The sequence below is a fragment of the Numida meleagris genome, chromosome 14, assembly GCF_002078875.1.
Source record: "Numida meleagris isolate 19003 breed g44 Domestic line chromosome 14, NumMel1.0, whole genome shotgun sequence".
Classification (NCBI taxonomy): domain Eukaryota; kingdom Metazoa; phylum Chordata; class Aves; order Galliformes; family Numididae; genus Numida; species Numida meleagris.
The window spans coordinates 985,911-996,913 of record NC_034422.1 but is presented as its reverse complement, the minus strand read 5'-3'; the positions used below and the strand labels follow the sequence as shown (position 1 = coordinate 996,913).

Genomic DNA, 11,003 nt, shown 5'->3' with positions numbered 1-11,003 from the left:
GTGCCGAGCCGAGCCGGCCGGCCAAGCCGCTGCACGCGCCGAGCGCGCCGCTGCGCAAACGAGGACTTCGCTTCGTTCCGCGGATGGGAGCGGCGCGGGGCAGAGCCCTGCACACCGGGACGCGGGCGGGAATGGGGCGGCACTGGGGACCCGAGCGCTGCGGGACGCGGTGGGGCGCCGGGCTGTAAGGCAGCAGAGCCCCTGGAGCGCAGCGGCACGGCGCGGGTCAGACCTCGGAGCGGGTTCGGCTAAAAAGGTGACCGCGCTGCTTCACGCAGCGGGCCGTGGTGCCCAGCTGGCCAGCAGACGGCCGCGCGTCCCGCCCGCCACGCGCTGCTCACCTTTCTCCGTCCCGTTCTGGTGTGCGGGGGACGACACCGGGTTCCGGGATCTGGCAAAAGCACTCATGAGAGGGAGGGCCCCGGGCCGGTGGTTCCTGGGCCTGGAGGGAGAGGGAGAGAAGCGATGCGGGGCGAGCAGATGGAGCCGGGGCCGGCACCTAGGGCTGCCCCACGGCACACGCACGCTGCGGGCTCAGGGCACGCGCACACAGAGCGGGATGAGAGCGGCGCTCGGTGCTGCGGCCTCACCAGTCCTCGGGGTCGCAGTCTCTGAATCCCTTGGCGAAGGGGTTGCTGGCGATCTTCAGCTGCGTGATCTGCAGGGAGAAGCAGGAGGTGGCTGGGGGGGCACGGGTGGGCTGTGCCGAGGACGGAGAGGGCCTGAGGGGCCCAGCACAGCACGCGCTGCCCCTCCACGAGGGCCCCGCAGGCCAGGAGCTGCCCAACCTGGGTTCAGGGCTCAGGGAGAGGCGGCTGCGAGAACTGCGTCAGTGCACTTGTAAGAAAATGCCACGTTATATGGGTCACCAGCGGAGCAGCTAAGACAAATCGCTGGATAAATCATACTTATGTATTTATTTAATTCGCCGGGGAGAAGGCGGGACATTCTCTATATTTAAGCAAATCCACGGATAATGAGATTGTGAGTTTCCGGAATGGGTTGAAAAACAAACTCTGAGCCCCTCAGTGACAGTTCCAGCCTTAGAGGTCAAACTGATAGAACGCAGGAGAGAAGGAGCAGCTGTCCGGAGCCGTCAGGCAAATGCCAGCCGGGAGGGGCTCGGCGGCCCCTTAAAGGCGCAGCCCGGCCCCGCGGGTGGCACGGGGACAGCGGCCCCGGGTTCGAGCCCCCGCCACGAGGTCCCGTCTGCCCGCGCGGCTCGGACTGCCGCTCCGTGCGCGGCGCTGATGCGATCGGGCGAAGCGCCTGCATGGACTGGTGCCCGATGAGGGGTGGGCTGGGTCGGTTTTAAGCGTGTAACTGTATTGTGAGGCGGGAACTCGCGCGTTTCTCCAAACAAAGTGTGAGCGACGCTTCGCACCGTGGAGCCGGGGCTCGGGTTCGCGCCGGCAATGAGGTCCCGGGGCCGCCGCTCCCCCCCGCCCCCCGCCGCCCGGTCCCGCCGCCTCACCCGGTGGTTCTGGTAGGCGGTCACGGCCGTGAAGCGCGTCTCCTCGAAGACGAAGGTTTTGAAGTTCTCCTCCGCGTATTTCTCGCTGTCTTTCCGGGGGTCCACGTAGACCACGTGAAAACGCGGCTGGTATCTGTGCATGGAGTTCAAAATGATCTGAATGATAAAACGAGCAAGGAGACAATAACTGATCCAGGCGGAGCTTCCAGAGAGGCGAGCGCGGCCCCGGCCCCGCCGCCTGCCCGGCCCTGTGGCTGCGGGCGGAGGGACCCGCGGCGCGGAGACGTCCCGGGCTCGTCCCCTCCCCTCGGGAGCGCTTACATGGCCGTTGTCGTCCAGCAGGTTGTTGGTCAGTTTGAGCTTATCGAAGGAGACGATCTGCTTCATCCACTGCGCCCCTTTGGCCGGGGAGTCCGGGTGGTAGTGCACCCTGCCGGGCGTGGCGGGGTCGGCCTTGCCGGCCACCAGCCAGGAGGAGCTGTGGAAGGCGTACCTGGGGGCGGGGGGGGCCGTCAGCCGCAGCTCCGAGCCCCGCGGCCCCCCCGGCGCCTGCCCGCAGCCCCCGGCCCACGGAACCGCGGGGAGAGCGGCCCCGCTGGTTGCGGGGGGAGAAGCGGTTTGTGATGGGGTCTGCGGTGGGGCGCGGGGAGAGCGCCCTGCGGGACGGGGCGAAGCGCGGCCACCTGCGCGGGGACGGGGCGGGCGCCCGCAGCTCCCGGGGCCGCGTGAACGGCAGCGCCCTGCGCACCGAGCGGAAACGTCTGCGCGGGTTCACAGCGGGTGCGGAGCTCTACAGCCCCGCTTCATTCTTTCAAAGTCCGCATTCAAGAGTAACGTTTAAAACAGAGAAACCAATCTTCTATCCGCGTGTTTACTTTACAGCCCATGTTTGCACAGGGGGAATTAGACACCATTGGGCTCAGCAGAAACATTACTTTTTAAAGATATACTCAATTGGATGTTATATATCCCACTTCCCTTGACAAGCAAACATTTCTAGGACGCCCTGAGAATTTGGATATCTGTCCAAATATTTATATATCGGACCCTGCGATTCCTGCACGCGCTGCCTGCTCGGCGTCCCGCTCTGCAGCGAAACGCATAAAGCGCCTTTCACTGCTCAACCTGCCAGGCGCTGCCAAGCGGTGCGCACCGCTGCCCGTGCCGCTCGGCCAGGCCTTCCCGTGCCGCCGCTGGAAACGCGGGCAGGGTCGGGGCTCGGACAGCCGCTGCCTGCCCCGAGCACTGCGGGAACCGCGGGGGGTTCCTCGGGGGAGGGGGAGCGGCGGGCGCTGGCTCCGGGCCGGGCACGCGGAGAGCCGCACCGTCCGCCCCGGCCGTGCCCGGGCGCTGTGCACAGACCGAGGAGGGGAGGAGGCCGCTGCCAGCACAGAACTCGTTATAACGGGGCGGGAGAGGGGTACTTGCCGGTAGCGCTTGTCGTCTACGGGGACGAAATCCATGAGGAGCATGTAGTCAGCCATGGGGTCCATGCCGAATATCTTCACCTGGAAGGTGGGGAACATGCGCCTGCCACAGAGAGGAGAAAGCTGAGCTCGGGGCCGCGGGGAACCCCGAGGGGTCGGCCCGGGGTGCAGGAGCCCCGCGGTGCCCCCGGCCCTTCCCCTCGGGCTGCCCCACGGGCGCCCCGGGTGCCGCTCGCATTCGGGTTGGGGGCTGCCGTGTCCCCCGGCGGCACCTCGAGGAATAAGCCCGCTCTGACTTGTGTTGAGCACCCAAAACATTCAGGGGCCAACGAGAACCACCACCTCCCACTTTGCAACGAGGAGACACGGTTGAAAATAATTTTCTCCCGCTGTTTCACCACATTTTCAAGTGAACTGACTCGAGGCCGATGCACAGCCGAGCCGGGACAGGGACCGCACCCGCACGTATGGGCCCCGCTGCGGGCGGCCTCAGGGAACTGAGTTCCCGCTTCTGCCCCTCCAAAATTGGGCAGTTTTACGGCAGCACTTACAACAGCGGCGCGATCCCTGAGGCCAAAGGGAGAGCGTTTCCAGCCCAGAGGGGCGAACGAAGCCCTCAGGCCGGCAGGGACGAGAAGATAACCGGGATCCCCCGCGAGCCACCTCCCGGCTCCGCTCCGCTGCCCCTTCGATCGCGGTCCGCAGCTTTGCGGGGCGAACAGAGAGCTGGAGGGACCCGGCGCTCCCGGGGCAGTGCGGACGGTCCCGGGCTGCCCCCGCCGCGCATCTCCGCGGCTGAGCCGAGGCCGCGGATGCCGCTCCGAGGGCAGCGGGGATGAAAAGCGAAGGAGCCGGGGCGGCCCCCGAGTCCCTCGCTCCGTCCTCGCACCTGGGCCCGGCCCGCAGCGCCTTCGGGACGTGCCGAAGATGCGCCCTCGAGGCAGGGCTCGCACGGCTCCCGTTCTGCTGGATGCATTTTGTCCCCGGATAGGAATCCAGGAGAGCAACAGCGGGCGGCATTTCGGGGAAAAGATTTGCAGCCGTTGAAAAACCAAACTCCGAACACCCCCTGAAAAAACGCCCCGATCCGACGCGGATACGAAGGGTTCTCCCCAGCTCACTCCGCCGGCACACGGCTGCGCTGCCGAGCACCTCCCGGGGCCGTTTTGATTGCGGGAGGGCTCCGTGCCCCCGGGGCCCCGCACCCGGCCCCGCCGCTCCTTCAGCCCGTGCCGAGCAGCGCCGCGTAAGGCTGTGCGAACTCCGGAGGCCATTTCCAATAGCTCCTTCTGTTGTTATTATTTTTAAAGGTGTAAAAGCCCCCATTAGCCCCGGTTCCGGGGTTTCTTGTTTTAAAACGAAGTTTTTAAAACAAACACCCCGAGTCGATAAGAGCCACCTAGACAAACAGCGGGGCCGGCCCCGAGGCGCTGCACTGAGCGCGCTTCGCAGCGCCGTCCCTGCGCCTCGTCCTGCTGATCTTACCCCGATTTCTCCTATTTTTACCCCCTCCCGTCTGGAGATTTGGCGTTGCCATCAAATAAACGAAGAGGAGGAGGAGGAAAGCCCGGGATTCGAATCGAGTTCGCTCCTTTAGGGGCCCTTTTGGAGTCGCCTGCTCGCAATCCTTTGGCTGTTCTCGGCGAGCGAGGAAAGCAGAGCGGGAGATCCCGCCCGGAGCCAGAGCGGCCCTTCCCGCCGCGGAGAGCAGCGCCGGGCCCGGGGGCTGCGGGGAATGCCGCTGGGTCCCGCCGGGCTCGGGGCTGCTCGTCGCCGTGGCAGGGAAGGCTCGAGTTGAATCAGTTACAAAATGTTTTTGAAATGTGCGGCCACGCACATGAGAATATATTTACATTTCCGCATCTTTAGCACTTCGAAATCGCCGCGGGGAGAGCAGGAACGCGCGGCCGCTCTCCCCGAGCCGTTTCGAAGCCATTCCCGGGGCTCATCGGAGCCCCCCCGGGGGCAGCCCGCAACTGGTCCGGTTCCCTCCTGCCCCCCGCCGGCACCGCGCGCTCCGCAGGAGGCAGCCCGCAGCTCTCCGCAGCTCTGCCAGGAGATCGCAATTAACTGAGGGGATTAGCAATCAGCATCGGGATTTCTCCTCTCTCCCCACGTTTTGCCCGTTTTGAACGAGGCCGAGGCCTTTGTTCCCGGCCCCGGAGCAGAGCTGCCGGCGGAGCCGCGCTCGTCATTCGATCCTCGGGAAATGCATTCGTCCTGGAGGACGCTTCGAGGCTTTAAGCCGCCAGAACCGGGGGCTGTTTGCAGTCCCCGCCGAAAGGAAAAGATCTGCCCGTACTAGAAACGTTTCAGTTAAAGGTACCGCGGCGCGGGCTGGTTCTTTCTTTTTTTTTCCCCTCGCTCTCCCCCAGGGACGCACCCGGATCGAAGCCCCGCGGGGTACCCAGGGCCGGGCCCGGGGCCCTTCCAGCGGCAGCGGAACCCCGCTGCACCGCGCTGCCCGCCGCCTCCCGCCGCACCCGGAGCCTTCGGGCCGCGGCCGCCCGCGCGTTTCGCGTCGGGAGAAGGGCGAAGATCGAACGACGGCAGCCCCGTGCCCGCCGCCCCGAGCGAGCCCCGCTCCCCCCACCGCCTGGCGAATGGAAGCGGCGCCGGGCCGAGCCGCCCGGGCGTCCCTCCGCACTGACCTGCCGGCCTTGGTGACGATCATCTCGGTGCCCAGCTGGTTGAACTCGTCCCACAGTGCCTTCATCTCCAGCTGCACGCTCACGTTGGCCACCTTCGGGTTCTTCTTCACCGGCGCCTTGGCCGCGGCGGCCGTCCCCGCGGAGCAGCCCGAGACGGCGGCGGGCCCCGCGGCGGCTCCCCCGGCGCCCTCGGGCGGTTCGGGGCCCGGAGGCGGCGGGTTGGCCCCGGCCGCCGCCGCCCCGCCGAAGGGGTAACCGTGCTGCGGCTGGGGCGGCGGGTGCGGGTGCTGCTGAGCCGTGCAGGGCTCGTAGTGCGGCGGCTCATGCTGTCCGTACGGGTCCCCCGGGGAGGGGGAGAGGTGGTACCCCCCGGAGGCGTTCAGGCTGCTCAGGCTGTTGGCCGTGAAAGCTGCAACATCGCAAAAATGGGACAGCTGGGTGAGCCAGGGGCTGGAGATAGCTGAAATCATTCCAAAAACAGGCGGTCAGGGCTCCGCTCCGGCTCCCGCGTTCCCTCCGGCTCCGCGCCGCTCCGCGGGGTGCCCTCCGCCTCCGCGCCCGGCCCAGCGGGGCCCTCCCCCTTTCCGCTCCGCTTGGCCCCAGCCCCGCTCCCCCCGGGGCAGGCGGAGAGCTCGCTGCTCCCGCTGCTGCCGCCTCGGCGCCGCGTTCCCCCCTTCTCTTTTCTATTCTGTTTCTTTGCAAACCCGAGACATCTGCCAAGAGCCCGCGTTATCTCTGCTGAAGGCCTCCTTCGCCGCACACGAATCGGGACAAAAAAACTTCCCCACCCCTCAAAAAAAAAAAAAAAAGCCAAAAAAAAAAAGGAGGGGGAAAAACCCAAAGAAAGAAACCGGTTCTTATTTCCGTGTAGCGACAGCGCTGCAGGTAACGTCCCTGGCTCAGGAGCCGTGGAGCCGTGGCTGCCGGGGGCAGCGGCTCTGCTCTGCGGCTGTGTGCACCCGGGGGGGCCGAGAGGAGCGGAGCGAAGGAGCCCCACGTAGGCACCGAGAAGCCTCGCACGGCCCCGGGAGCGCAGCCCTCGGCCGCCGGCCCGAGCGGGCCTCGCGGGGCGTGACAGGCGGCCGGGGAGCGAGAGGCTGCCGAGAGCTCCCCCCCGATGCTGGAAGGCTCCTCGAGGGCCCGGGGGGATCTCTTGGGTTATTTCCGACAGAGCCTCCAGGCCCGACGGCGGTCGCAGAGCCGGCTAGGGCCGAGCCCAGGCCCGCCGCTGTCCCGGGCACGGCCGCCGCCGTCGGGGGATGCTGCAGCGCCTCGGGGAGCCGCGAGGACGAGAGGGCACGAACCGAGCCCGGTTCTCCAACCGGGATTTGGGGACCTCGTCCCAGCTAGGCGGGGAGCAGCGAGGGCTGAGGGCGCGGGGCACCGACGAGCGGCCCCAGTGGCCCGGCCCGGCCGCGGTGCGCAGAAAGCCCCCGAGAGGCGGTGGCGGAGGATCGCGGCCCCGCAGCCCCGCGCTCACCTTCCATGTCCCTGGTGACGGTGCTGAAGTGCATCTTCTGCGGGCGGGCGGCGGGGCGGGCGGGCGCGCTGCGGCCGCCGCTGCGCTCCTCCAGCGCTCCCTTCCCTGCGTGCTCGGCGGCGGCGGCGACTGAAATCAGAGAGGCGATACTGAAAGCATTTGCCTTGGGAGACAGAGGGCTGTTTTCGTCCATAGGGGAGACACCAATGCAGCAGCAGCAGCCGCGGCAGCCTCCCACCACGAGCCCCCCCGCCCGCCCCTCACTCCCCTCCTTTCTACCGCACCATCCAGGGAGGTGCGAGCAGGACCCCCCTCCTTCCAGAAGGGGGGCGGGGGGGAAGCTAAAGAAGAAGAAGAAAGAAATCCAACAAAAACGCCGCGAACAAAAAAAACCCAAACCCCAACCCTTCCCCCCCCCGCCCCGGGAAGGGCGCTGGGGAGCACGCAGCTTCCCCGGGGCCCTCCGCACAGTGCCGCGCACCGCAGCGGCCGCATCGAGCCCTGCGGGAGAGGGGAGCGGGGATCGGTGGAAACCCCACGGAGCTTTTCCCCGGGGCCGCCGTTTCTCTCCACTCAACTTCTTTCCCTGCCGTTTATTAATTTATTTCCTCTCTTCCCTTCCCCCCAACCACCACCTCCTGCCGCCCGCCCGTCCCCTCCTTTTCTCCTGCACGTAGGGAAAGTGGCTCCCTTAGAGGCGCGTTTCCCCGTTCAGTGGCTGGGAGGCGTCACATGGAGCCGGGGGTGTTTGCCTGCAGAAGCGGCGGCGGCGGCAGCGGCGAAAGCGAAGTGAAACTCCTGCCGAGACGGTGTCAAAGGGCTGGGGAGGCCCTTCCCCGCCTCCCGGGCACGGCGAGCGGCCGGCGGGGAGGGCCGGGATGTGCTCGGGGCGGGCGGAGGGGCGGCCGTGTCAATCACGGCGCTGGGAGCCGACGGGAAGGGAAGAGCCGAGCGGAGCCGAGCCGAGCCCGGCGTCACGCTGCGGATGTCCGGCACCGAGAGGGGGATCGCTCCTTTCCTCCGGCCCGTATGCAGCGCGGGGCTCCGGGCTGCCACGGCGCGGACGGGGCTCGGCGGCCGCGGGGAGCTGCGCCGGAGCGGGCGGGGAGCGGCGCGGCGGGTGCGCTGCAGGCGCAGGTACCGCCGCCAGCCCCGCGCAGCGGAACGGGACCCCCATCCGCGGGCCACCAGTCACACACGAGCGTCGGAGCGTTTCCGTCACCACAAAAAATAAAATAAAAAAGCGGAGCAAACGGAACGCAGCCGGCGTGGCGGAGGGCGAGCTCTCGCGCGGCCCGGCGGCAGGACAGCCCGGTCCGCCGCAGCACCTGCCCGGCCCGGGGCCGCACTGCCCCGGTTCCCCTCGTGGTCCCGGCCGTGGCTCTACTCACCGCCCGGCAGCGGCCCCTCGGAGAGCCGCGACTTCCCCGAGGCCGGTCCTCCGCATCGGCGTGGGGCGAGGCTGCACCACCCGCCGGGCTCGGCCCGGCCCCGCTCCCTGTCGCTGTCCCTGTCCCGGTGCCGGTCCCGGTGCCTCCGGACGGGCGAAGTCCCGGGGGAAATGCCCCGACGGGGCGGGCGGAGCCGTGGGGCGCGCCGGTGGCTACCGCCGCGATGGGGGTTGCATAACCCGAGCGATGTGCGGAGAGTCGGAGTGAGCAAGCGGGTTATATATAGCTGCCCCGTCTGTAGCCTGCGGGGCTTGATTCTTCTGTTGAAATATTATCTTTGGACGTGGTAAAAATATTTGCAGAGAAAAATCTAGACTACTCGTACATATTTGAGCATATGTTCCTGCAGCTAAAGGCATAAGGGCAGAACGTGACACGATCGGGGTTTATTTCCCCGCCGCTGCTGTGAGCGCTGCTCCCGGCCGGGTGCGTTCTCTCCCCCGGCACCGGCACAGAAAACGAAGGCGCTGCCGGTTCGGCCCCGCGCTGCTGCCGGGTTGCGGGCGGTGCGGGGCGGGAACGGGTCTCGTTAGGACACCAAGGAGCGAAATTCTCGGGGTGGAGGGGGAAAGCGAAGAGACGCGAGGGCTACTGCCAACGGCGCGGGGAGGCCACGGGCTGCAGCAGGAGGGACGTGCCCGGCTCTGGGGCAACTTGCCTCTGCCGCGGGAGGAAAGAGAAAACCTGGAAATGAAGGAGAGCCCCGAGTCCTGCACCCCAAAACGGGGACTGCTGCCCGTGCTGTGCTTGCCAGGGCTGTTTCCCAGCTCATCCCCGTATCCCCGTGTGCCCGCCTAAAGCCCGGGCCGAGTTTGCCGGGATCTCCCCAGACCCGCGGGCCCTCGTCCCGCTCCACGGATGCTCTGCCGGAGCGCTGCGCAGCGAATCCCACCTCGATGAGCACCGAGAGCTCGAGGGAGGGGAAGAACCGGATTCCCCCGCCCTGGTCACACATCTCCTTCGCTCCGAAATCCTCGGGTCCCGGTGGTGCGAGAACCAGCGGCGGCGCTGGAAAAGCCACGCACCGTACCATCCCCGCGGCCCCCGACGGCAGCACCGGCCCCGGGCATCGCCGCGTCCCTATGATCCCACCGCCCTCCCCGGGGTCTCTTCCCGCACTAAACGACCGTTGCCGTTGGGGCCCCGCACCCTGCCACCTCCCAGACCTTTCAGGCGAGGCGAAGGCTGCTCCCTTCGTCCTCCTCGCGGCTCTCTGCCCCGGCCGGGTGCCCCGCTCCAGTCAGCACCCGGGCCGTGCCACACCGGGCCGCGGCCCTTCGGATCCCCCGGCCCGGCCGTCCTCGCACAACCCGCGCCCGGGCTGCGCCGCAGGTGTGTGCCGCTGCCCCGACGGGCTGTCCCCGCAGAGCCCCCCCCGCCGCCTCGTTCCCTCCGTCCGCCCTCCACACTCACCCCTCCGCCCGCATCTCTCCTCCCGGCCCTCCCCGAGCCCTCCTTTCTGCTCGCTCCTCGGCCTCTGCCCGGCCCCGCTGTCCCTCCCGCCCCTCACCTCTGAGCCCCGACGGGCCCCCGGCGAGGCCGGGCTGCGGGAGGGGGGGGGCTCGCACAGCCCGGCTCGAACTTAGCGCCGCTCCGTGCCGAGCCGCGGGGCTCGAGGAGCAGCGAGCAAACAGCGGGGAGACAGCGGCAGCGAACCGGGCTGCGCGACCCCCGCGCTTCCCCCTCCCGAGAGCTGCGAGCGGCGCGGAATAACGGCGGCAGAAATACGGCGCCCGTCGGGCTGTGCTGGCCGCGCGGGCACTGCTCGCAGCCGTTCGGCCGGACCGAGCCGCGGGCGTGTGGGGATTCGTTGTGAGAGGGGAGAAACAGGAGCGCGGGGAGATCTCGAAAGGTGACAGAAGCCCGCGGCTCTTGCGAGACTCGGAAATATAGGGATTTCTGGCGTTTAATTTGAGACCGTTATCGATGAGAGCCGTTATTACTCATATAGCCACCATCGTTATTATTCCAATTACGGCAACTATTACGGGTATTTTGCAACTGCCGCTTGAACTATAGGAACCGAAATCAACGAATCTATCCAACAAATCCAAACATCAAATGTGTCGCTGATCGAGTCCCACTGAGACAGATTGACGGACAGGAATAAAGAAAGGGGGAATGGCAGAGACGGAAAGAAAAGAGGAAACTGGAAGGAGATTAAAAAAACAGAAACAGAGAAGGAAGGAAAAGAAGGAGAAGGAAAGGAGAAGTATGAAAAGAGAAGAAAGAAACAGAAAGGAAGAAAGAAAGGAAGAAAGAAAGAAAGGAAGGAAGGAAGGAAGGAAGGAAGGAAGGAAGGAAGGAAGGAAGAAAGGAAGGGAGAAAAAAGGAAAGAAAGAAAGAAAGAAAGAAAGAAGGAAAGAAAGAAAGAAGGAAAGAAAGAAAGAAAGAAGGAAAGAAAGAAGGAAAGAAAGAAAGAAAGACAGAAAGAAAGAAAGAAAGAAAGAAAGAAAGAAAGAAAGAAAGAAAGAAAGAAAGAAAGAAAGAAAGAAAGAAAGAAAGAAAGAAAGGAGGAAG

General features: G+C 66.3%; 2 protein-coding genes across 4 annotated transcripts in view; both read right to left on the bottom strand.

The window, feature by feature from the left end:
• The window catches only part of TBX1 (T-box 1), a 157,730-nt gene continuing 146,735 nt past the window's right edge, over window positions 9-11,003 (bottom strand). The window contains exons 4-10 of one of the 3 annotated variants that reach the window (XM_021413346.1): window positions 7,033-7,161; window positions 5,553-6,012; window positions 2,903-3,004; window positions 1,796-1,967; window positions 1,475-1,630; window positions 591-658; window positions 9-442 (exon numbers count right to left, since the gene is read on the bottom strand). In XM_021413346.1, coding sequence (XP_021269021.1) covers window positions 271-442; window positions 591-658; window positions 1,475-1,630; window positions 1,796-1,967; window positions 2,903-3,004; window positions 5,553-6,012; window positions 7,033-7,161 — 1,259 coding nt within the window. In that variant the 3' untranslated portion in view covers window positions 9-270. Of the gene's footprint in view, window positions 443-590; window positions 659-1,474; window positions 1,631-1,795; window positions 1,968-2,902; window positions 3,005-5,552; window positions 6,013-7,032; window positions 7,286-11,003 lie in introns of those variants that run through there. The other 2 variants (XM_021413345.1, XM_021413347.1) reach the window with 2 other exon arrangements.
• Window positions 7,412-8,690, bottom strand: LOC110406220 (translation initiation factor IF-2-like; the record flags this gene model as incomplete). Its single annotated transcript, XM_021412427.1, has 1 exon — window positions 7,412-8,690. A coding segment is annotated over one exon (684 nt), but the record flags the coding sequence as incomplete, so codon positions are not given.